At 39.5% G+C, this 22563-nt stretch overlaps 1 protein-coding gene across 1 annotated transcript; it reads left to right on the top strand.

Moving 5' to 3' along the window:
- On the top strand, window positions 1–21328 carry COQ2 (coenzyme Q2, polyprenyltransferase). The gene is made up of 7 exons (XM_049630790.1): window positions 1–268; window positions 5199–5365; window positions 14290–14411; window positions 15681–15766; window positions 16477–16610; window positions 18566–18754; window positions 20893–21328. Exons 1-7 carry the CDS (start codon window positions 22–24, stop codon window positions 21055–21057), a joined length of 1110 nt encoding a protein of 369 aa, XP_049486747.1. The 5' UTR covers window positions 1–21; the 3' UTR covers window positions 21058–21328.
- Window positions 21329–22563: the final 1235 nt, after the last annotated feature.

The following is a 22563-nucleotide window of genomic DNA, read 5'->3' as shown; positions in this document are numbered from 1 at the left end:
AGCCACGCCCTCCCGATCGCCATGCTGGGTGTTCGCGGCACGGGGCTCGCGCGGAGCCTGCGGGTAATGACGCAGGCGTGGCTGCGGGATTCCGGCGCGCTGGCCCTCGCGCGCGCGGCCGGCACGCCCCGCGCCAGGCACTGGCAGCCTTCTGCCGGGCCGGGACCGCGCAGGCGTCGGCTCAGCCTGTCGGCCGCCGCGGTTGTGAACTCGGCGCCCCGCCCCCTGCAGCCCTACTTGCGCCTCATGCGTTTGGACAAGCCTATTGGTGAGTGCGAGCGGACGCACCGCTGGGATGCGGGAGTAGCGGAGCAGCGGGAGTAGCGGAGAAGCTGCCAGGCGGCCGATAGTCTCGGAACGCCCGGAGGGGAGGTCCCTGAAGTAGCTCGCGGGCCTTCACATCCCTCTGAATCCTGAGTGCTCGGGACGGGCAAAAAGTTGGCCCTTGTGTAAACAGTGAATCGAGCGGAAGTTCCGTTCTTGTGTCCCTTTTTGTGCACAGATTTACAATATCGAAACACGTCCACATTCATTATGTTTGATCCTTCCTGTAATTCTTTAAGGCTCCCAAGGCAAAAACCTGGAACTGTCATTACAACTGAGGGAAGCAGAGCCAGACCAGGTGAACCTAGTTTTGATGCTGAGTTCTAGCTTTGCCCTCCACCACCCGTAACACAAAAGATTTAATTCAGGTGAATGCAGCAGGTACAGCACTTATGGACCGCCTATCAGGTAACTATCGCCTCCGAAGATTTCCGTGACCTTCCTATCTAAAATAACATCTGCCACCTCATTCTTTACACCTGTACCCTCCATTTTCCTTCACAATACTCACCACTAACTAACCTGATGCATTTATTGGTTGATCGAGTCTCCAATACAGTCTAAGCGCCACAAAAATGGGACATTTCTGTCTAGTGCCTCCTACATAGCTTGGCAATAGTATCAAACCAATTCTGACCATATCACCTAGCTTCAGGGACGGAAAGAGCTATACATACCGCTTTCAAGGAACTCCTAGTCTTGGTGGAAAAAGACAAATTATTGGGTGAGCTGGGAAAGAAGGAGATCAAACGTTAGTGGTACAGATGGCCAAGTGCTGTAGGAAGAGGAGTAATTAATGTGGATCTCCATTGTTAGAAAGTGTCAAGAGCAAATTGTATCTCAGAGACAGGTAGATTTTGCAGAGGAGATATCTTCATGGTTGGGGGAAATGTTTTTGCAAAGACTCAAGGGTGGAGAGTTGGAACATCAAGAGTATGAGTTGATCTAGAATGGCAGGTGGGTGTAGAAAATACTGGGAGGCGAGGCTGGATAAGAGCTGAACCAAAGAAGGATGGACAGTGGTGAGGGAGGGGCAGAGCTTAAACTCCAGGTCATCTAAGATGATAGCATTTGCCATTGCAATGCAGGGAAATACATTCAGATGCCTGGATGCATTCACTCCACCTTGGCCTAGCCAAGACCCAAATGTAGGTCTTGCTTGTGGTATTCTAGGTTTATGCACTACTTATTTGGGATCGGAGCACTAAGAGTTACAACGATTAGCTATTAAAGTATAAAAGCAAATTAAATAATAGGGACAGTCCTGCCATCATGACCCCTTGCATTTTGGGTCCAGATACAAGTTGATAGGCATAAATTTCCAAGCCTAGGTCTAATCTAAAGCATAACTATAATTCTGTTTTGGTGTCTGACGGAGCTGCAGTGTAGGCTTACAGACATCCAGGACAGATCAACAGCTGCCATTATTCCCATATCCATAAACCTCTGGCTTTTTGCATTAGTGGCTGACCATCCCACCACATAAGAGACTAGCTACATAGTTGTTCCAAGTAAAGCTCTGGAATCAGACCTCTTCTTTTCTCATCTATAAAATGAAGATACTGATAATATGGACTTTATAAGGTTGTCATGAAAATTATTTTATATAAATGTGTGTTGAGTCCTTAGAACAATGACTGGCATACTAAGTGCTCAAGAAAATGTTTGGCATTAATACTTGAGAAGAGGGAATTGGAGAAGACTGGGGTAATAGTTATGTATGTTAAGAAGATACCAGCTTGCACGCTCTAGTTCTAAATAAAGTGATAATTGTAGGGTTTTTTAAGATATTTACTAATAGTACTGTGTTGCAATTCATTCAACAAACACTTTTTGAGCCCTACTGTATGCCAGGAACAATAAATTGACAGAGTTTATAAGTTTGGTATTTCTTTATTTAAATTTTTCTTTTGTGGGGTAAGTTTTATGTTCATTGTTTTACTTTGCTATAGTTGATTTGTTTTTATAAACCAAAGTGGGTTTCATTGTTTTTCAGAATGGATTGCAGCTTCTTTCAGATGTGTCACAAACTATAGTATTCCAGAAAGTTTCAGCAGGTGGCACTCTTTACACTAAATTGATGGTGTAATTTTTGTTTCACTGCCTTTATGGGTAATTACGTTGTCTTGAAGATAATATGTAATTTAGTAAAGTTCTTGGAGTCAGTTTACACAGGCTTTTTGGTCTGCCCATTCTGCCCACACCTCTCAGAACTTGCTCATTTTGTTTCATCTCCCAGAGAATTTTTCCTTTTCCTACAATAGGCCTTTCTTTCTGTTTGCGTCCTCGTCACCTCTGCATCCTTCTTCATGGAAGAGAGAATAAGGACAGTGTAATAGGGAAGAAAGGAAAGAGCTGTTGCTGAGAATCAGGAGCACAAAGGAGCAATAGGAACTTAAGTGTTTGTAGAGATTTAGGTATACTGAGTTATCACTCAGCATTGACCTTGGATAGACTAGAACCAGACCAAAGTCTACAAACCTAACTTTACATGTCAACTCTGCCACTTTTTGCCCTTGTGACCTCGGGCAAATTACTTTTTCTGTGCTTCAGCTTTTGTATTTGTTAAGTGGGTATATTGAAAATAGTGCCTATCTCATAGGTTTGTCGTGAGAATCAAGTGTTCCATGACAGCACATAGTAACAGCTGTATATTTGCTATTACTATTTTTATATTCATCATCACTAGTATTGTTTTCTCCTAAGAACTCTGAGAGGTAGATATTCTTTCCCCTCATTTGTACTCAAGGAAGACTGAACCTTAAAGTTTAGTATACTTTAGTGTCCAGCATCACTCCACTTATTAGTGGCAGACATCAAACCGAATGTCTGACCTTCCCCTTGATTATAGAAACCCCCCTCATCCATAGGGATGCCCTACCGGTTCCTATAGGTAAATGCCTATAGTACCTATAATATAGACTGATGGCAAAGGAAGTCTTGTTCCTGACACAAAATGCTATAGGTGATTACACATCTTTTCTCTCCAGAATTCTTTTTTAAATAGACTCATTCTAATTGCACCAGGAAAATAATGCCTTTCAAGTGGTATTCTTTTGTTTCAGAGTAACCCTGCCCCTCTGAGCTGTCCTGGTAGGTCCAGGAAAAAGGAAGTAGTTAAACCCGTTGTTTCACTTGTTTCACGTAACCTCTCTGTGCATTTGTTTCCTCATCTGTAAAATAGAAACAGTAATAGAGTTTACTCTGTAAGGGTGTGGTTGAGGATTAAATGAGTTTGCATGAATAAAGCATTTAAAACAGTGGCTAACATTTCCTGAACCTGCAGTAAATGTGAGCGGTTGTTGCTGTTGTTTTATAAGGGACACACCCAATACGAGTCAGTCCCAGACACCCTGAACCCGAATTTGAGTCTGGACTCAAATATCTTGTTTTCAGCCTCTCCTTATCTTTTCTTCTGTGTCCTCCCTGATCCCTCCCCCAGTGACTTGGGTGGCACTGTTTTATGCCTTTATAGGACCCTGTATTTGTCCTGTTTTTGAATTGATCTATTTTGTTGTTGTTATTTGTTTAGTTGTATTTCTTCCTTTTCATTTATAAGCTGTGTGAAGGCAGAAAGGCTCTCTCTTTTAGTCACTGTTGTATTCTTAGTTCCCATATGTGCTTTATAAATTCCTGTAAATGAATAAAGGTTAAACTTATGAAGCATAAATATGATTATAGGCACTTTGTCATTCGGCCATTTTTGTATAGGATCTCACCTTTATTTAGCCACATCCCTTTTTCTCTTACGTGGCTGAATTGGGAAGGAAAGCTCAGAATTTATCTTAATAGGCACCATAGCCAAACATTTGTTGAAATATTTTCTTTTGGGGGCGCCTGGGTGGCGCAGTCGGTTAAGCGTCCGACTTCAGCCAGGTCACGATCTCGCGGTCCGTGAGTTCGAGCCCCGCGTCAGGCTCTGTCTCTCTCTGTCCCAAAAATAAATAAAAAACGTTGAAAAAAAAATTAAAAAAAAAAAAAAAGAAATATTTTCTTTTGAAAGTAGAATATCAGAGTTCACATGTGAAGTCTCCCATCTGTAGGGTCTATTTGGTTTTAGCTTAATTTCGTCTAGCTTTTGGGCTGTGTGCCAAGAACGAATCCCATTTGTGCATGTAGCTGCAAAATATTTAAAAAACAGTAGGCTAATGATCTCCCTCCCTCAAGCCTATTTTATTTTATTGTGCTAACAACAGTAAAGAAAGTTTTACTAACTTTTTTTAGAGGTAATGCATGCATATGACACAAAATTCAGAAAGTGCAAAGACGTAGAATGAAAACTAAGTCTTCCTCCCCTGTTTCCCAGCCACCCAGTTCCCCTCCCCAGAGACCAATATTATTATCAGTTTCTAATGTATCCTCCCTGACACGGTCTATGAACATACTGACATTCAAATACATGTATTTGGTGAGTGGGGGTGAGCGCACACAGGGTAAAAATTTTTTGGTTGTCCTCCAGATGGGTTGGACCACTTGGTGACCTCATGAGAAATGCGTATCAGACACTTAGGGGTGTGTGGTCAGACTTTGGGTTTTGCCCATCTGACACGTGAAAAATGTTATCTCAATGTAATTTTGATGTGTATTTCTCAAAGGTGATCTTTCATATAAAGAAGAATCATTTGTAGTTCTTTGTCTGTGAACTTTATCTTTTTTGTCTGTTTTTCCATTGGACTAGTGATCTCCTTCCAGTTTCTAGGAACCCTACATCTTGGGCCGAAGATTCCTTTGTGATATGAGTTGTAAATTTATTTTCACGGTTTTGTCATGTGTTTTTGACTTTGTGTTCTTTACTTCTCTGGGATGTAGTGTTTAAACTAAAGACAGATAACTAACTTGAATATGCATCTTTTTTGTCTTTTATCTTTGCTTAGGAACCTGGCTGTTGTACCTGCCATGTACTTGGAGCATTGGTTTAGCAGCTGAACCAGGTTGTTTTCCAGATTGGTACATGTTGTCCCTCTTTGGCACTGGAGCTGTTCTGATGCGTGGAGCAGGCTGTACTATTAATGACATGTGGGACCGGGACTATGATAAAAAGGTAGTTTCTTGGGGCGCCTGGGTGGCTCAGTTGGTTGAGCAGCCGACTTTGGCTCAGGTCATGATCTCGCGGTCCGTGAGTTCGAGCCCCGCGTGGGGCTCTGTGCTGACAGCTCGGAGCCTGGAGCCTGTTTCAGATTCTGTGTCTCCCTCTCTCTGACCCTCCCCCGTTCATGCTCTGTCTCTCTCTGTCTCAAAAATAAATAAACGTTAAAAAAAAAAAAAAATTAAAAAAAAAAAAAAGGTAGTTTCTTCCTGGAAAGGAATAGGGAGGCTCCTCTCAATTCTGCAGAGTAACATGGTGGCATCACTTTCGACAAAAAGCAAAGGTTTTTTTAGTGTACTTTAGTGTACCAGCATAATAAGTGCCATTTTTCAGTTGAATGGCGGGTGTCGCAAAGTGGAATGTACTTCCTTTCTCGACAGGAGCAGCCATGCAGGCAGGGTGTGTACTTCATTTTTACAAAATGAGTTAGAATTTAGAGGGCCAAGGTATGGATGTGAGGAGTGAAGGAAAAGTTCATCCTGAACCTTCGGGGATCCAAAACAACCATCATTCTTTCCTGTAAGATATATATTAGAGTCATGGGCACTTGGGTAGCTCAGTAGGTTAAGCTTCCAACTTCGGCTCAGGTCGTGAGCTCACAGTTCGTGAGTTCGAGCCCCACTTCGGGCTCTGCACTGACAGCTCAGAGCCTGGAGCCTGCTTGTGATTCTCTCTCTCCCTCTCTCTCTCTGCCCCTCCTTCACTCATTCTCTCTCTCTCTCTCTCTCTCTAAAAATAAATAAACATTAAAAAACAAAGTTACTCAGGGCACCTGGGTGGCTCAGTCGGTTAAGTGTTGGACTCTTTGATTTCGGCTCGGGTCATGATCTCACGATAGTGAGATCAAGCCCCACTTAGGCTGTGTACTGACAGCGTGGAGCCTGCTTGGGATTTTCTCTCTCCCTCTCTCTCTGCCCCTCCCCTGCATTTTCTCTCTCTCACTCAAAATAAATAAACTTAAAAAAAATTATTATTAAAGAATGGCAAAATTAAAAGTAAACCACAGAAGAAATATGTGGGATACAAGAGGCAGTGGTAATCAACTACACAGGTGCCTGAGTCACTCCGTTGGTTAAGCCACCGACTTCGGCTCAGGTCATGATCTTACCACCTGAGTTTGAGCCTCATATTTGGCTCTGTGCTGACAGCTCCGAGCCTGGAGCCTGCTTCAGAGTCTGTGTCTCCCTCTCTCTGCCCCTTCCCCTGCTCACGCTCTCTCTCTCTGTCTCTCTCTCTCTCTCTCTCTCAAAAATAAACATTTACAAATATTTTTTAGGATATATATTAGAGTTGTAACTATTCTTCTATAAATCAAATATTTATTTACTTAAAAAAATTTTAATATAATTTATTGTCAAGTTAGCTAACATACAGTGTGTACAGTGTGCTCTTGGTTTTGTGAATAGATTCCTGTGATTTATTGCTTACCTACAACACCCAGTGCTCATCCCAACGAGTGCCCTCCTCAATGCCCATCACCCATTTTCTCCTCTTCTTCACCCCCACCCCATCAACTCTCAGTTTGTTCTCTGTATTTAAGAGCCCTTATGGTTTGCCTCCCTCTCTGTTTGAAACTATGTTTTCCCCTTCCCTTCCCCCGTGGTCTTCTGTTAAATTTCTCAAGTTCCACATATGAGTGAAGTCATGTGATTTTTGTCTTTCTCTGACTGACGTATTTCACTTAGCATAATACCCTCCAGTTCTATCCATGTCGCTGCAAGTGGCAGGATCAAATCTTAATTTAAACAAGCCAAGGAAGCCCCTGTTAGCATTTGCTGTGATTATTTCTTTTAAAAAATGCACAATTTTGTTATTATTTTTTCTCCTTAGAAAAATAGTACTTGTTTGTTTAATCTGAAAAATTCAGACAGTACCAAAATAGAAAGTATAGAAAGTACAAGTGTTCCTTATTTCCTCTCCCAAATGCCCAGAGAAACTTCATGTAACCATGTGATGCACTGTATTTCTCTTGATTATTTTCTATGCATACTCTAATGCGTGTGTATAATTATTTCTTTCTTCCTCAACAGACTGTTACTTTCTCAAGGGAAGCATCCATCTTGTTTGCCTTTTACCTTAGCAATTGTGCATAACAAGTACAAGATCATTCATTAAATCTTTGAATAAATAATCAAGTAAACTTTTGATTTATTTATTTATTTTTTTAGCACTTTATTTATTTATTTATTTATTTATTTATTTATTTATTTTTGAAATTTATTGTCAAATTGGTTTCCATACAACACCCAGTGCTCATCCCAAAAGGTGCCCTCCTCAGTAAACTTTCGATTTAGAAGAAAGCCATGGTGGGGGCCCCTGGGTCATTCAATCAGTTAAGCATCCTAGTCTTGATTTCAGCTCAGGTCATGATCTCTCAATTCATGAGATCAAGCCCTGCCTCCGGCTCTGCGCTGACAACACAGAGCCTGCTTGGGATTCTCTCTCCCTCTCTCTCTCTCTGCCCTTTCCATGCACGTGCGTATACTCTCTTGAATAAATAAACATTAAAAAAAAATAATAAAGCCATGGTGAATTATATAAAGTGAATACTCTTCTATACATTTATATAAAGTGAATAATCGTCCCTAGTTTGCCTTTCATACTGGTCAGAATTTTGCTTCAGCAGGGCACACCTGTAATGATTTTTAGTTCATAAGAACGGTATCATAATGTATTTTTTAATTCAAAAAAATGTTTATTGAATACTTGCTGTGCGTGAGACGCAGTGACAGGTTTTAGGATTGCATGGATGAGAGACAGTATTTCTGACCTCACAATTTCATGGTTACACTACAGCAGCACTATCGTGAGAGTGGCGTCCACAAGGGAACTTACGGAAGACCACCTACCTCAGCCTAAGAAGCAGAGAGAACTTCTTTCCAGGGGCGTGAACTTTGAACTGTGTCAGAACAAGATGGCAAAAAAGGGTGGGCTGTAGGGCGAAGGTCACTCTGTACAGAAGGAACAGTAGATACGGAGGCATGGCTGTAAGATGAAGTACAAAGCTTAACAACTGGAGCATTGTGGTTGGTGTGTGGCTGGAAGATAGGATAGTGGCAAGTGGCAGGAACTGCCTGATAAACACATTTCTGTCCCGCTGGCCCCATTGGGATAGGTTAGTCCATGCCAGGAGAAGCATGCTTGGTTGATTTGGGGTTCCTACACCTGGTTAGTTTTTCCTTCTGCATGACCATAGGATTGCAGTTTCTGGGATGTATCGCTTCAAAATAGTTCTTGAACGTGTTTAGAGCAGCTGATGTCAAAGTCCTGGCTGTAGTATTTTACTGTAACGTAGAGTTTTGCAAATGTGAGTTACTCTTGGGGGAAACTGGATAAAGGGCATATGCAATCTCTATATTTTTAAAAACTAGAGATTTGGCGGGGGGGGGGGGGGTTCTTTTGTTTGTTTTTTAGATAGAGAGAAAGAGCAGGGGAGGGATAGAAAGAGAGGGAGAGAGAGACTCTCAAGCAGGCTCCATGCCCAGTGCAGAGCCCGATGTGGGGCTGGATCTCATGACCACGAGATCCTGACCTGAGCCGGAATCAAGAGTCAGATGCTTAACCAACTGAGTCACCTAGGCACCCCAAAATGCAGAGATGTTTTTAAAAACTGAATATAAATCTACAGTTATCTCAAAAGAAAAAGGTTAATTAAAAAAATATTCAAACCAACCAGCTTTTAATTAACAAAATAGAACGATTTTAGTTTCCCTTTAAGTGATTTTTTTTTCTCCTTAGGTAAAAGGTTATTGATTAGGTATATCTCCCCCATGACATTTTTCTCTGATTAGAAGATTCCAGTTTCTATTTAATTTAAAAAAAATTTTAATGTTTATTTTTGAGAAAGAGAGACAGAGACAGAGTGTGAGCAGGGGAGAGGCAGAGAGAGAGGGAGACATAGAATCCGAAACAGGCTCCAGGCTCCCTGCTGTCGGCACAGAGCCTGGCCCGGGGCTTGAACTCAGGAACCGTGACATCAGGACCTGAACCGAAATTGGATATTAACCAACTGAGCCACCTAGGCGCCCTGAGTCCAGATTCTGTATAGACATATAACAAAGCTCTTAAATGAGTATTTTATAACGATTAAAGAGATTTTGCTAACATGACTTAAAATGTTATTGGGGGGTGCCTGGGTGGCTCAGTTGGCTCAGGTCATGATCTCAGAGTTTGTGGGTTCGAGCCCCGTATCGGGCTGTGTGCTGACAGCTTAGAGCCTGGAGCCTGCTTCGGATTCTGTGTCTCCCTCTCTCTCTCTGTTCCTCCCCCGCTCATGCTCTCTCTCTCTCCTTCAAAAATAAATTTTAAAAAAAGACATTAAAATACTATCTGCATCTCTCTTTTGTAATCGAAATTCTTTTCTAAAAAATTGTTGTTCAATTTATTTAAACTGGAGGAAAAAAAATCAGTTCACCCATTTCTCCCATTCCACTAGCCCTTCAGCCTCTGGCAACCACCAACCTGTTCTCTTTTTCTATGAGCTTGAGTTTTTGTTTTGTTTGTTTTAGATTCCACATGTAAGGGAGATCATACGGTATTTGTCTTTCTGTAGGACTTATTTCACTGAGCATAAAGACCTTGAGATGCAAAATGGCAAGATTTTTTTAATGGCTGAATTGTATTCCATTTTGTGTATATGTGTGTGTGTACCACATTTCTTTTTATCCATTCATCCATTAACAGACACTTAGGTTGTTTCCATATTTTGACCATTGTAAATAATGCTTCAGTGAACATGGGAGTGTATATATCTTTTTGAATTAATGTATTTGTTTTCCCTAGATAAATACCCAGAGGTGGATTCCTGGATTAGAGGGGAGTTCTATTTTTAATCTTTTGAGGAGCCTCCATATTGTTTTCCACAGGGGGTGTGTCAATTGACACTCCTGCCAACAGTGCACAGGAGTTCTCTTTTCTCCACATCCTCGTCGATAGGTGTTATTTCTGTTATTTCTTGTCTTTTTGTCTCTTAGCCACTCTAACAGGTGTGAGGTGATACCTCATTGTGGTTTTGTTTGCATTTCTCTGACGATTAATGATGTTCAGCATCTTTTCATGTGCCTGTTGGCCATCTATATGTCTTCTTTGGAAAAATGTCTATTCAGATCTTCTGCCCATTTTTTATTTGGATTTTTTTAGGTTTTTTTTTTTTTTACTATTGAGTTATATATGAGTTCTCTATATATTTTGATATTAACCCCTTATCAGGTACTTGATTTGCGAACATTTTCCCCCATTCAGTAGGTTGATTTTCATTTTGTTGTGGTTTCCTTTGCTGTGAAGAAGCTTTTTCGTTTGATGTAGTCCCACTTGTTTATTTTTGCTTTTGTCGCTTTTGCTTTTGGTCTCAGATCCACAAAATCATTGCCAAGACCTATGTCAGGGGGCTTATTGCTGTGTTTTCTTCTAGGAGTTTTATGGTTTCAGGTCTTACGTGCAAGTCTTTAAACCATTTTGAGTTAATTTTGTGTATGCTATAGGATAGGAGTCCAGATTTATTCTTTTTGCATGTAGCTGTCCAGTTTCCCCAGCACCATTTATTGAAGAGACTGTTCTTCCCCCATTGTATAGGGAATATACTACAGTCTTGGCTACTTTATCATAAATCAATTGACCATATATGTGTGGATTTATTTCTGGGCTCTCTGTTGTATTTCATTGATCTGTTTTTATGCCAAAATCATACTGTTTTAATTATTGTAGCTTTGTAGTCTAGTTTGAAATCAGAAAGTGTGATGCCTCCAGCTTTGTTCTTCTTTCTTTTGTTCTTCTTTCTTTTGTTCTTCTTTCTCTTTGGCTATTTGGGGTCTTTCATGGTTCCTTACAAATTTTAGAATTGTTCTATTTCTGTGGAAAATGCCATTAGAATTTTGATAGGGATTGCATTGAATCTGTAGATTGTTTTGGGTAGTATGGACATTTTAACAATATGAATTCCTCCAGTGCATGAGCATGGGACATCTTTCCATTTATTTGTGTTTTCTTTAATTTTTCTCATTAATGTTTAGTAGTTTTCAATATACAGGTCTTGTACCCCCTTGGTTAAATCTGTCTCTAGGTATTTTATTCTTCACTGCAATTGTAAATGAGATTGTTTTCTTAATTTCTCTTTCAGATAGTTCATTATTAGCCTAAAGGAACACAACAGATTTTTGCATTTTTTTTTTTAAATTTACATCCAAATTAGTTAGCATACAGTGCAACAATGATTTCAGGAGTAGATTCCTTAATGCCCCTTACCCATTTAGCCCATCCCTCCTCCCCCAACCCCTCCCGTAACCTTCTGTTTGTTCTCCATATTTAGGAGTCTCTTATGCTTTGTCCCCCTCCCTGTTTTTATATTATTTTTGTTTCCCTTCCCTTAGTTCATCCGTTTTGTCTCTTAAAGTCCTCATATGAGTCAAGTCATATGATATTTGTCTTTCTCTGACTAATTTCCCTCCAGTTCCATCCACGTAGTTGCAAGTGACAAGATTTCATTCTTTTTGATTGCCGAGTAATACTCCACTGTATATATACCACATCTTCTTTATCCATTCATCCATCGATGGCCATTTGGGCTCTTTCCATACTTAGGCTGTTGTTGATAGTGCTGCTATAAACATTGAGATGCATGTGTCCCTTCGAAACAGAACACCTGTATCCCTTGGGTAAATACCTAGTAGTGCAATTGCTGGGTCATAGGGTAGTTCTATTTTTACTTTTTGAGGAACCTCCATACTGTTTATCAGAGTGGCTGCACCAGCTTGCATTCCCACAGATTTTTGCATGTTAAAGGATGAGTTAAAAAGCTTGGCCATGTTGTCATGCTTATCTCATAGTTTCTTAAAAACTCTATATCAATAAAGATATGTTTGTGGCTTGGGTTTTGTTTAGTACATTAGATAATAAGTAAATTGCTCATATATTAAATGATAAGTTGAATTACTATTCGGATATATGGGTTAATGTGTTTTTTTGACATATATAATCTGCCAACCATGCAATGAACGTTAGGTCCATAAACATTAAAATAATCTCAAGGCACAGGTATTAATGATTTAATTTTATAAGCTGTGAGCAATCTGGTTTCATAAAAACCACATGGAATATGTTTTGATCATCATATTACATCATTTTTAGTCTTTTGATGGAGTGCTTGTTTATTTTCAGCTTTCGAATTTAGCTAGGTTAATTATTTCGAATTTAGCTAGGTTAATTAATTATCACCACTGAAGCAACAGTATAATCTGTGGTTAGTAGTGTGGTCAGTGGGACTAGACAGACTGTTCTACTAACCATCTGTGACCTTGGAAAGTTACCGAGCTTCTTCTGCCTCAGTTTTCTAAAACAAATGGCAGGAACTTGTGAGTGGCTAGAAGTCAGGGTTGTTGTAAGGATCCAGTGGTGTGATGAATACATAGTTGTCAGAATAGTGTCACATTGTGAGCACTCATGTACTAGCCGGAATAATTGTAACATCCTACAACAAATATAAGACATAGATATATTTCCAACTAAGACTCTAGGGACAAAATCAGAGAGAAAAGATCCGATTCTGGCACTCAAACCAAGGTGAGTCATTGTAGCTTTTGACAAACTGTTGTACTGCACAGTGAGGCATGCTTATAAATTGGGTCAGCAAATTTTTTCTGTGAAAGACCAGATAGTAAATATTTTAGGCTTTGTGGGCCATACCTTCTTTGTTGCAACTGCTTGATTCTGTTGGAGCACAAAAGCAGCCATATAACAATATGTTCGTTTCAATAGAATTTTATTTATGGATGCTGAAATTTGAATTTCGTATTATTTTCACATATCATAATACATTACTCTTTTTTTTTTTTTTTTTAACTTACTTTCAACTGTCTAAAAAAGTAAAATCCACTCTTTTTACTCATGGGCCAAACAAAAATAGGCAGTAGGCTGGATTTGGCCCACAGGCCATAGTTTGCTAACCCTTGATATAAATCAGAATCAAAACAAAAATATGTTATATTAATAGTAGGTAACATTTATTACATACTTACATGCTTTAGACACTGCATTTACTGTATGAGGTAGGCGTTCTTAGTACCCCTTTCTCCTCTTCTTCTCCTCTCTTTCTGTTTTTCTTTTAGCAGGAAAGTAACCTAAGCCCAAGAGAGGTTAAGTAATTTGCCAAAATTCATACAGCCAGTAGGTGATGGAACACTGGGCTCTTGGATCCCAGATCCTGAGTTCTTCTAACAATGATGACAATTTTGGTTATGTTCTTTTTCTTTTTTTTAATGGTTCAGTGTATAATAATCACATTTCATTATCTCTACACAGGAAAAGAATAATGTATATTATTTGTCCAAATAATAGCTCTGTCTGTTCATATTCTTACATTGAGTCTGCTCTTTACATTTGGGTACAATTAATATTAGATTATAGGCGCATTCTTAAATAGCCTGGCAAAAGCACTCCCAGTTTCAAACCCAGATAATCTGTCTTCTTTCTGTATTTACATTTGATTTCTAATTGTAGTGCTTCCTGTAATCAAAACATTCATTGCAATTTCCTTTTTCCTGAGAATTATCATTATTATTGTCTCTCCTTGCTCTCTGAAAATTAGGCATATACTTGCTAATAAGCTGGGTAGCTAAATAGCCAGATAAGGAAGTTGCTTTGTTTTGTCTGTTTGGAGATGGAGATGGGAGAAGGAAAGGAAGTGGAATGAGTGGTGGGAAGTTTTGGTACTTTTCAAAGCTGTTTTAAATATGAAGTTTTCATTTTTGGCAGTGTTTCCAATGTTGATTTCACTTTTTATTCATATTTTTGCTTTAGTGCTTGCCATGGCCATTCTCTTGATTGCATGTTTAAATCCATGATGGAACCATTACATGAGGCTAAGGTATCTGGTTTTATGTATTAAGGTTGTAAGAACAGCAAATCGTCCAATAGCTGCTGGAGACATCTCAATTTTTCAATCCTTTATTTTCCTCGGGGGACAGCTGACCTTGGCACTGGGTGTTCTTCTGTGTCTGAATGACTACAGGTATAGTGAATGTCTCTTTCAGAATCGTGTATAAAAATGTCTCTTTTGGAAGTGGAGAAAGTAGAAATAAATAAAATAGAAATATCTTTGTCACAGAATTGTTTATTGGTTACCTATTGAGCATCTGTAAGTTAGCAAGTATAAATAAGTCGCCACATGTTGTAAAATCAGGAATGTTTTCAGCCAAAGGAATTGGAAGACCAGCATTTAATTTATCCTGAGCCACCATTATACTTTCATTGCATGTTCCCTGGGGAACACACGGCACCTTCATAGCTTTTCCGGATATGTACATGGATGTGCGTATATACCCTTATGTGAAATTTTTTTTATCCTGACAGTATCTCTAAAGTAGATAGAAGTAATTATACTCATTTTGCAAAAAGATTAACTGGGTCTTTCTGAGAGTCATGTTCATTATCAATGACAAAGGAAAAAAAATGGAAGAATTCATTCCTATGTCTCTTAAATAGAGACAGAATTAAACTTTTGTGCGTCAGATGGCTGCTTAGAAAGTACTTAAATGAGAAAAAAAAAAAAAGGACAAAAAATAAGTGTCACTTTATAGAAACTAGACTTAACTGCATACTTTGCCCTGATAGCATCACATGAAAATGCTTTTGGAAGGTCTGTCCTGGGAGGGCGGTGTTAGATGAGCTGGTGCCTAAGAACATCTTATGCTGTCATCCTTTTATAGGTGCTTTGTGACCTTGTCCTCTTCTGAGGAGTAGCACCCATCGTGCACATAGGGAGGAGTGTGTTGACTCTGATTCTGTTTGGACATCTCCAGTAATCTAAAACAACATTTAGAGAGGCACTAGCATAGAGTGGGTGTTAAGTTGGACTTTGGAGCCATCCTGCCTTAGGTTTGAATCCTGGCCCTGCTACTGACTGGCTCTGTGACAGTCGAGAAAGTCCTTAATCTCTTTGTGCTTTAGTTTCCTCATCTGCAAAAGCAAGTAGAGTAAAACTGTCTGCCTCTTAGGTTTGTTGTGAAGATTATAATGAGTTAGCATATGCAAAGCAGTTAGAACAGCACCTAATGTATGAAAGCACTATATGCATTATTATTTTGTTTGGTTGTTTTATAATACTTAAAATACCTTCTAATCATCTTTTATCCTAATCAAGGTCCAGGAAAATAATTTTACGTAACAAAATATATAATTTAAGATCAATCATTTTCCAATTAGTATTACTACTGTTGTCTTATTTAGCAATTTCTAAGAGATGGTGACATTAATCTTTAATGTTTTTTCTTGATTTCAGTATAGCTCTGGGAGCAGCATCCCTACTTCTTGTCATCATCTACCCGCTAATGAAAAGAATTACATACTGGCCTCAATTAGCCTTGGGTGAGCCTGAAATAACTACAAGTATTTCCTTGGATACCCTCAAACTTCTGTGTGTGTGTGTGTGTGTGTGTGTGTGTGTGTGTGTGTAATGTGGCAGTGATAAAATGTCCAGTCAGTCATAAAGTTTTCTAAACCAAGAATAGAATTTGATATTTTAAGGGAGGGTAATTAGCCATTTTTATTGGCTAAGAAACCTTATATATTTATTAAGGTTATCATCATTATCCAGGGGCGCATGTCGATGTTCGTTTACAGTCCTCAGAGAGGATGAGCTTACAGAACGAATAAGTGTTCCCATCTCTACTCTTGTTTCTGTCACTTATGGGGAAAGGAGAGTGATTAAAGGACAGACCACAAGGTTTTGGCTCAGCTAGGTCTAAGTTGAAACCCCAGCTTCTACCATTCGTTGACTGCCAGGCACCGTGCTAGGTAGGGGGAATGTTCTCGTGAAACCTCCTATTAGGGTGATAGTATTTTTTCTATTACCCGTGTTATTTGAATTGTCAATTAACCTCTCTGAACCCGTTTCCTTTTTTGTGCAGAGTAGCTTGTCACCACCACAGAGAGCTGAGAGAATTTCAGGAATTGACCTAGTAGCAAACAGTGCACAGAGCCTGATGCGTAGAAGCACTTGGTACATGCCAATGCCCCCTCCCCTCTTTGGGAGTCTAAAGTGTCTTTGCCCTCTCCCTCTGTCTCACCAATTGTAGGGTTGACTTTTAATTGGGGAGCATTACTTGGATGGTCTGCTATCAAGGGCTCCTGCGACCCATCTGTTTGTCTGCCTCTTTATTTTTCTGGAATTATGTGGACGCTAATTTATGATACTATCTACGCTCACCAGGTAAAAAATATCTTTTTTCTTAACTCTGGTTTAGTTATTATCGCCACTTAGGAACTTTATGAACCACATTAAAGGGAAAGTATGTTTTCTGAAAAGAAAATCATTCACACTTCTTTGGCACCAACAAGATATTTTTGTTTCCTGTATATGTATGTTTACCAAAGAGATCAACTCTTTAATTTACAAGCATTTAAATTGTATATACTGTATTGCCAGGCACAGTTTTAAAAAAACCTTACAAATACTAATTTAATCCTCATAACAACCTGGGAGGGAAGGTGCTTTTTTATCCTCATTTTATAGATGAGGAAACATGTGGAGAAGAACCATATCTGTGTCACACAGTTAGTGGATGGCAGAGCTGAGATTCAGACCCAGACAGTCTCTACAGTCTGCACTTTTAACTGCCACGTTCTCCTCCCTTCTGTGGAGGCCTCTACCAGGCAGATCTTTTTCCTAGTCGTGTGGGTAGTAAGCACTTTCCCATATTTTTTGTCATTACCACTCTAAGACTGCAGAATAATAATCCATTGATTTAATATGCCATAAATCTTTTTTTTTTTGCCATAAATCTTTTTAATAATTTGTCCATTTGAGCCATTTAAGTTCTGAGAGTTTTTGCAATTATAAATAATGTTGTTCTAATCACTAATATCTTTATGTGTTTGGGGATAAATTTTTAGGAGTGTATTACTTAGTTAAGGAATATAAACATTTTTATAGCTTTTGATACTGCCTTTTTCATACGGCTAATAAAAAAACCCCACTTTTGCTTTTCTTGATTTATGTTCTTAATTTTCCTTTTACATTACGAACTTTGAAACAGTTTCTTCTCAGTATTTTTCTGAAATGTAACTGTCTTCTCAATTATTTACTTGAAGAATATGTGTTGGTTCGATGGAATGTTTTCTGATATTCCAGTCTGGAATTCATCCTGCTTTCTTTCATTTACCCCTCTCCCCCACTGAGTTTGTATTGTCATGAAGAAGATTGCTAGGTCTCTAATCAGCCTGATTTTCTGAAGTGAAACTTGACTGACAGTTCAGAAGAGATGCCTATACTTTTCACAGTAATGTCTGGAACCAATGATGAGGATATCTGTACTCCAATTAGATTCACTTCTTCAGTAAAACACCACATACTCATTCACACTTTGGTACTGCGTGTAATGAAAGACAGTTTGCACCTGAAGGTGCTTACAGTATGAAGGGAAAAACATACATTAATCCTGCATTTGTTGTTACTTGGATTTGGAAGCCCAAAAGATAGCCTGTCAGATAGCTATCTGGGTGCAGAGTTGGGCATTACAGCCTCTGACATCATGTGGCTGTAATCACAACAGTATGTGAAAGTTCTTAGAAATAAAATTGCTGGAAGAGATCGGGCAGGTAGATGGGAGTGTATCACCAGAATCGACCTTTACTTAGAGGATTTGATGGGAGAGGTGAGGAATAAACTACACTAGTAGTGAAATGTGAATAGATGTGGTCAGGTACCAGTGAAGCGTTTTTCTGCATCTGCGGCTTCAAGATTGAAACTAAAATGTACAAGAAGTTGTTGAGACTTGAGAACTCAGAGGGAAGAAGGAGCTGTGTGAACAGTTAGACTTGAGTTTTACTCTAATGTGGTCCGTGTAGAGTTAAAAGTCATTCATAGGGTGGTAAGCAATACAGTGACATGTAGCAATGTATAGAGCTGGAAGATAGTTTTAGCAGTGACATTTAACCTGGATTTGGCCTGCACATTCATTACTGATCAGCCTGTGTTTCTAAGTTACTGTCAGCTTTCACAGCGTATGTCCTTTGAAAGACCGTTTCTTCTGGGGAGATAGGGGGAGGAAGATAAAGACCCTTTCTTCTGGAATTAGATAATGGTGATAGTTATACAACCAGAATGGTGAATTTTGTGGTATGTCAATAAAAACCACACAGTTTATTATTACTTTCTGATGTTAGGACAAAAGAGATGATGCTCTGATTGGTCTTAAGTCCACGGCGCTGCGGTTCCGTGAAAACACCAAGCGGTGGCTTAGTGGCTTCGGTGTGGCGATGCTGGGGGCGCTGAGCCTGGTGGGAGTGAACAGTGCTCAGACCGTGCCCTACTACGCTGCTCTGGCTGCTGTAGGAGCCCATCTGGCACACCAGGTTTGACCGTTTTCTTACACTTTCCCTCATTTTTCCTTGGATTATAAATTGTAAAAAATATTTAAACAGAAACAACCTCTTTGTTTACCAAGCAACGTACTTCTTTAAAACAAACAACTACTTGGCTTATACTATCTTGAACCACCCCTTCCCCTGCCTCAACATATCATCTAAAAAAGCTCACTGTATTAGTTTAGAGAAATAATCTAAAACTAAACCTAGATTTTTTTTTTCCCCTCTGATTTTTCTGGAATTACTTCTGATTGATGTCTGGGAAAATTTCAGCTATGTCTGAAGGTGTGGGTTGAGCTGAATTGCTCTGAAACCAAACTGATCAACATAACTGTACTTTCAATATGTGGGCTGCTGTGATGGTTAGCAAACTAATCATTCATAGGGATGGGTTCCACTGGCATTAGCAGTCAAGGCCAGATAGGACACGAAGTGCTCACATGTCAGACAGAATTCTGCCTACATAGTGGGAAACTGTCATTTCAGCGTGTTCAGCCACCACCCACAAGCTTATATTGGGATCTACATTATTTACTTTTGTAAAATGAATGAACCAAATCTAATTTTAATGACGTAGGTTGCTTGTAAATGGACTCTTTTTTTTTTTTTTTCCTTAAAACTTTCAAGTTTATTTATTTATTTTGAGAGAGAGAGGGAGAAAGCAGGGTAGGGGCAGAGAGAGGGGGGAGAGAGAGAATCCCAAGCAGGCTCTGCACTGTCAGCTCAGAGCCTGATGTGGGGCTCGAACTCACGACCTGTGAGATCATGACCTTAGCCAAAATTAAGAGTCAGACGCTTAACCAGTTGAGCCACCCAGGCGCCTCTAAATGGACTCTATTTTTGTATCAGTGTTACTGTTACTTTCTTTGAATGGATTCAAAAGGGTGTTAGCCTCTCTGTAGATGATCTGTTTTATACACATCGTTGCAAATTACTTATCAGTGTAAACAAGACTTGCATAACATAGTAAGAAGGAAACCAAAACCTAATGTCCACAAAGTAAACCTCATGCTGTATCACCTTCATGGTTTTCCTCACAATGAAATTTTAAACGGTAGGAATTGGTGATTCTCCAGAATTCTCTAGATTTCACCATTTTCCTCCTCAGAATTTCTTAACATCCCCTTTTGCTCATAACACAGCACTGTGGGGGTTGTCACCATCAACTGATTGTCTGGCCAGGATAATGGATGTTTAGCCATATTTAAGCACCTGGATATTAGTGGACAAAGGCAAAAATTACGAGGGCAATTACAAATACTGTAAGCAATATTTAAACCCATCTTGAAATTCTAAATTGCATTTGTGGTCTTCTATCCAGTCCTTGCCACAATATTTTAAGATGGACATAGACTTCTAGTATTTGGAAAAAAAGAAATCATGATGATTTGAAGTCTGGAGGCCACATAATAAAGAATATTTGGGGAAATGAGGGATGCTAACGGTTAAGCCTAGGAATGAATAAGACAGGGACATGACACTTTTTTGATATATTTGCAGGACTGCCGTGGAGAAAAAGGCATGTATTTGTTCTAGGTCACTAACAGCAGGTCTAGATTGCCAGATCCCCTTCTCTATGTGGGGATGGGAAGGAGATTTCCATATGCATGGGGGTATTTTCAGTTATCATAAATAAACTCGGCGGGGTATCCACAGTCATTTAGTGAGTGAGGGCCAGGTATGTTAAATACCTTTCAGTGCTCTAGACAGTCCTGCACAATAGACTTGTCCTTCCCAAATGGGATTTGTTCACCTGCTGGGAACCATTGCTCCAAAGAATAACGCTAGAACTGGAGGGTAGGAATTGTAGGAGGCAGATTTTAGATCAGTGTAAATATTTAGAGCTTTCTAATTAGTTAGAACTAAAAATAATGTGGGTTGCCTTTCAAAGCATTCATGCACCCCTCAAGTGGAAGTTTTTAGGACACAGCTTAGATAATACCTAGCCAGTGAGAGATAACGGTAGATTTTTCTACACTGGAAACAGTTTGGGGTACATTAAAGGCTTCCCATTGCTTAAAATCCTGTAAGAGAGTGCAATTTTCTTCTCTGTACTGATGTGTTTATTTGTGATGCCAGAAAATTTATATTAAATACTAATGCAGCATTGTGATCTTCTCTTACAGATTTACACTCTAGATATCCACAGACCTGAGGATTGTTGGGATAAATTTACCTCCAACCGAACACTAGGACTAATAGTTTTGTTAGGGATTGTCCTCGGGAATTTGTGGAAAGAAAAGAAGACAGATGAAGCAAAGGAAAGTATGGATAGTAGAATAGAAAATTAGCAAATGAAGTGGATCTAGGAATGTTTAAAACAAATTTTACAAAACACTCTCAGGTCTTATTACCACATAATTAGATTTGAATAAACAGTCTTGCAATATGTTAAAGAATTAAGAACCACGAGATGAAGACGTACACCATATTTGCCTGGATTTAGTTCAAGTATTTTCTAGGAATATCCTTCCCCTGTCTCAGAAACCAGGAACTCTTTAGGATTTGAGTGACCTTGAGTACTTAAGTGGATGCATTCTAACTGCTCATAATTCCCATCTGCAGTTACGGTAATGGTAGGAGTTTGGGCACTTTAAAAGACACCTGATTTGTATCTCATCTAAATGAATGAATGTAGGAAAATGGACTTTACTTTTAGGGAAAACTAAAAGCTGGCAAGTTGGGGTTTATTGTGCTTTGTTATGATCTTTACTCACTGCCAAAAGCTGTAAGTTAGGAAACCATTCTGTTTTTTATATTTTAGGAGAATTTAAGTAAATAAAAGCTTTTATCTACAATATCCATACGGACTTCTGTTGTTACCAGTCCTGACATTTATTTCACACATCCGGTCTCTGGGTACAGCCATGGTAACCAAAATAGGCAGGCAGGCAGTCACCAGGGACTGTTTTAATTCCTGTTGATTTCTTTTTTATCTTACTTGATTATGATTTATAGGATAATGGCATATTGGTTAAATGTCCTAACAGTTTCTTCCCTTGCTGTCTTCTCAGCACGGCATATTCTCAGCACGGCAGCCAGAGTGATTTTCTTAAAACCTATACGAAGTTCTGTCATTCCTCTGCTCAGAACCTTCCGGGATCCTTTGAGGTCCCTCAGGACAAACCAAAACTCCTGTCACCTGTTAGGCCCTTCATGATTTGGCCTCATCTGAGACTACTTTCCCACACTCCTCTCTAGCTCCACTGGCTTCCTCACTGTTCCTCATCAGGCTGGTGGACTTCTGCCCCAGGGCCTTTGCATGTATACTTCCCTTTGCCTGGAATGCTGTCCTTGAATTATGTCAGTCCTTCACAGCAGGTCTTTTCCTAAATGTTACCTTCTCGGGCTTTTCTCAGCCACTGCTTGTAAAATTTCATAACAAATGCTACCTACACTTTGTATTTCCGTGTTCTTTATTGTTTTTTTCTCTTCAGAACCTAGCAGTATTCACCTAAAATATATTTTACTGGATTTAAGTGGCTCTCGTGGACCGTGGGATGTAAGGCAGGCGGCTATTTGTGTGTGTGGATTGTGGGCAGCAGTGAACACTAAATTGCATATTGGTGATAATGGTCGTGTTGGTAAATGTAGCTGACACACCAGGCAGGCCCTGATAAATAAGCACAGGAAAATGTAGTGAACTGTTTATTCAGCAAATACTGAACCACAGGAGTGTTTAGACTTAATAGAAGTAGCATCCATGATTCTACTCTGCTATAGCAACAGTGAGTTGAAGGGGAGAATAGAAATGTCCCCTACTTTTAGGGAAATATGATTAGCTCCTATGATTTGCA

This window comes from Panthera uncia, chromosome B1 (genome assembly GCF_023721935.1).
Source record: "Panthera uncia isolate 11264 chromosome B1, Puncia_PCG_1.0, whole genome shotgun sequence".
Taxonomy (NCBI): Eukaryota; Metazoa; Chordata; class Mammalia; order Carnivora; family Felidae; genus Panthera; species Panthera uncia.
Note: the sequence above shows the minus strand (reverse complement) of the source record. Positions and strands in the feature narration are given on the sequence as shown.

Excerpts from the sequence above, each read along its gene's own strand:
- COQ2 (XM_049630790.1), top strand. The coding sequence starts at position 22 with ATGCTGGGTGTTCGCGGCACGGGGCTCGCGCGGAGCCTGCGGGTAATG. Across the intron at positions 269-5,198 it reads GCGTTTGGACAAGCCTATTG|GAACCTGGCTGTTGTACCTG; the intron begins GTGAGTGCGAGC and ends ATCTTTGCTTAG. Across the intron at positions 5,366-14,289 it reads ACCGGGACTATGATAAAAAG|GTTGTAAGAACAGCAAATCG; the intron begins GTAGTTTCTTGG and ends TTATGTATTAAG.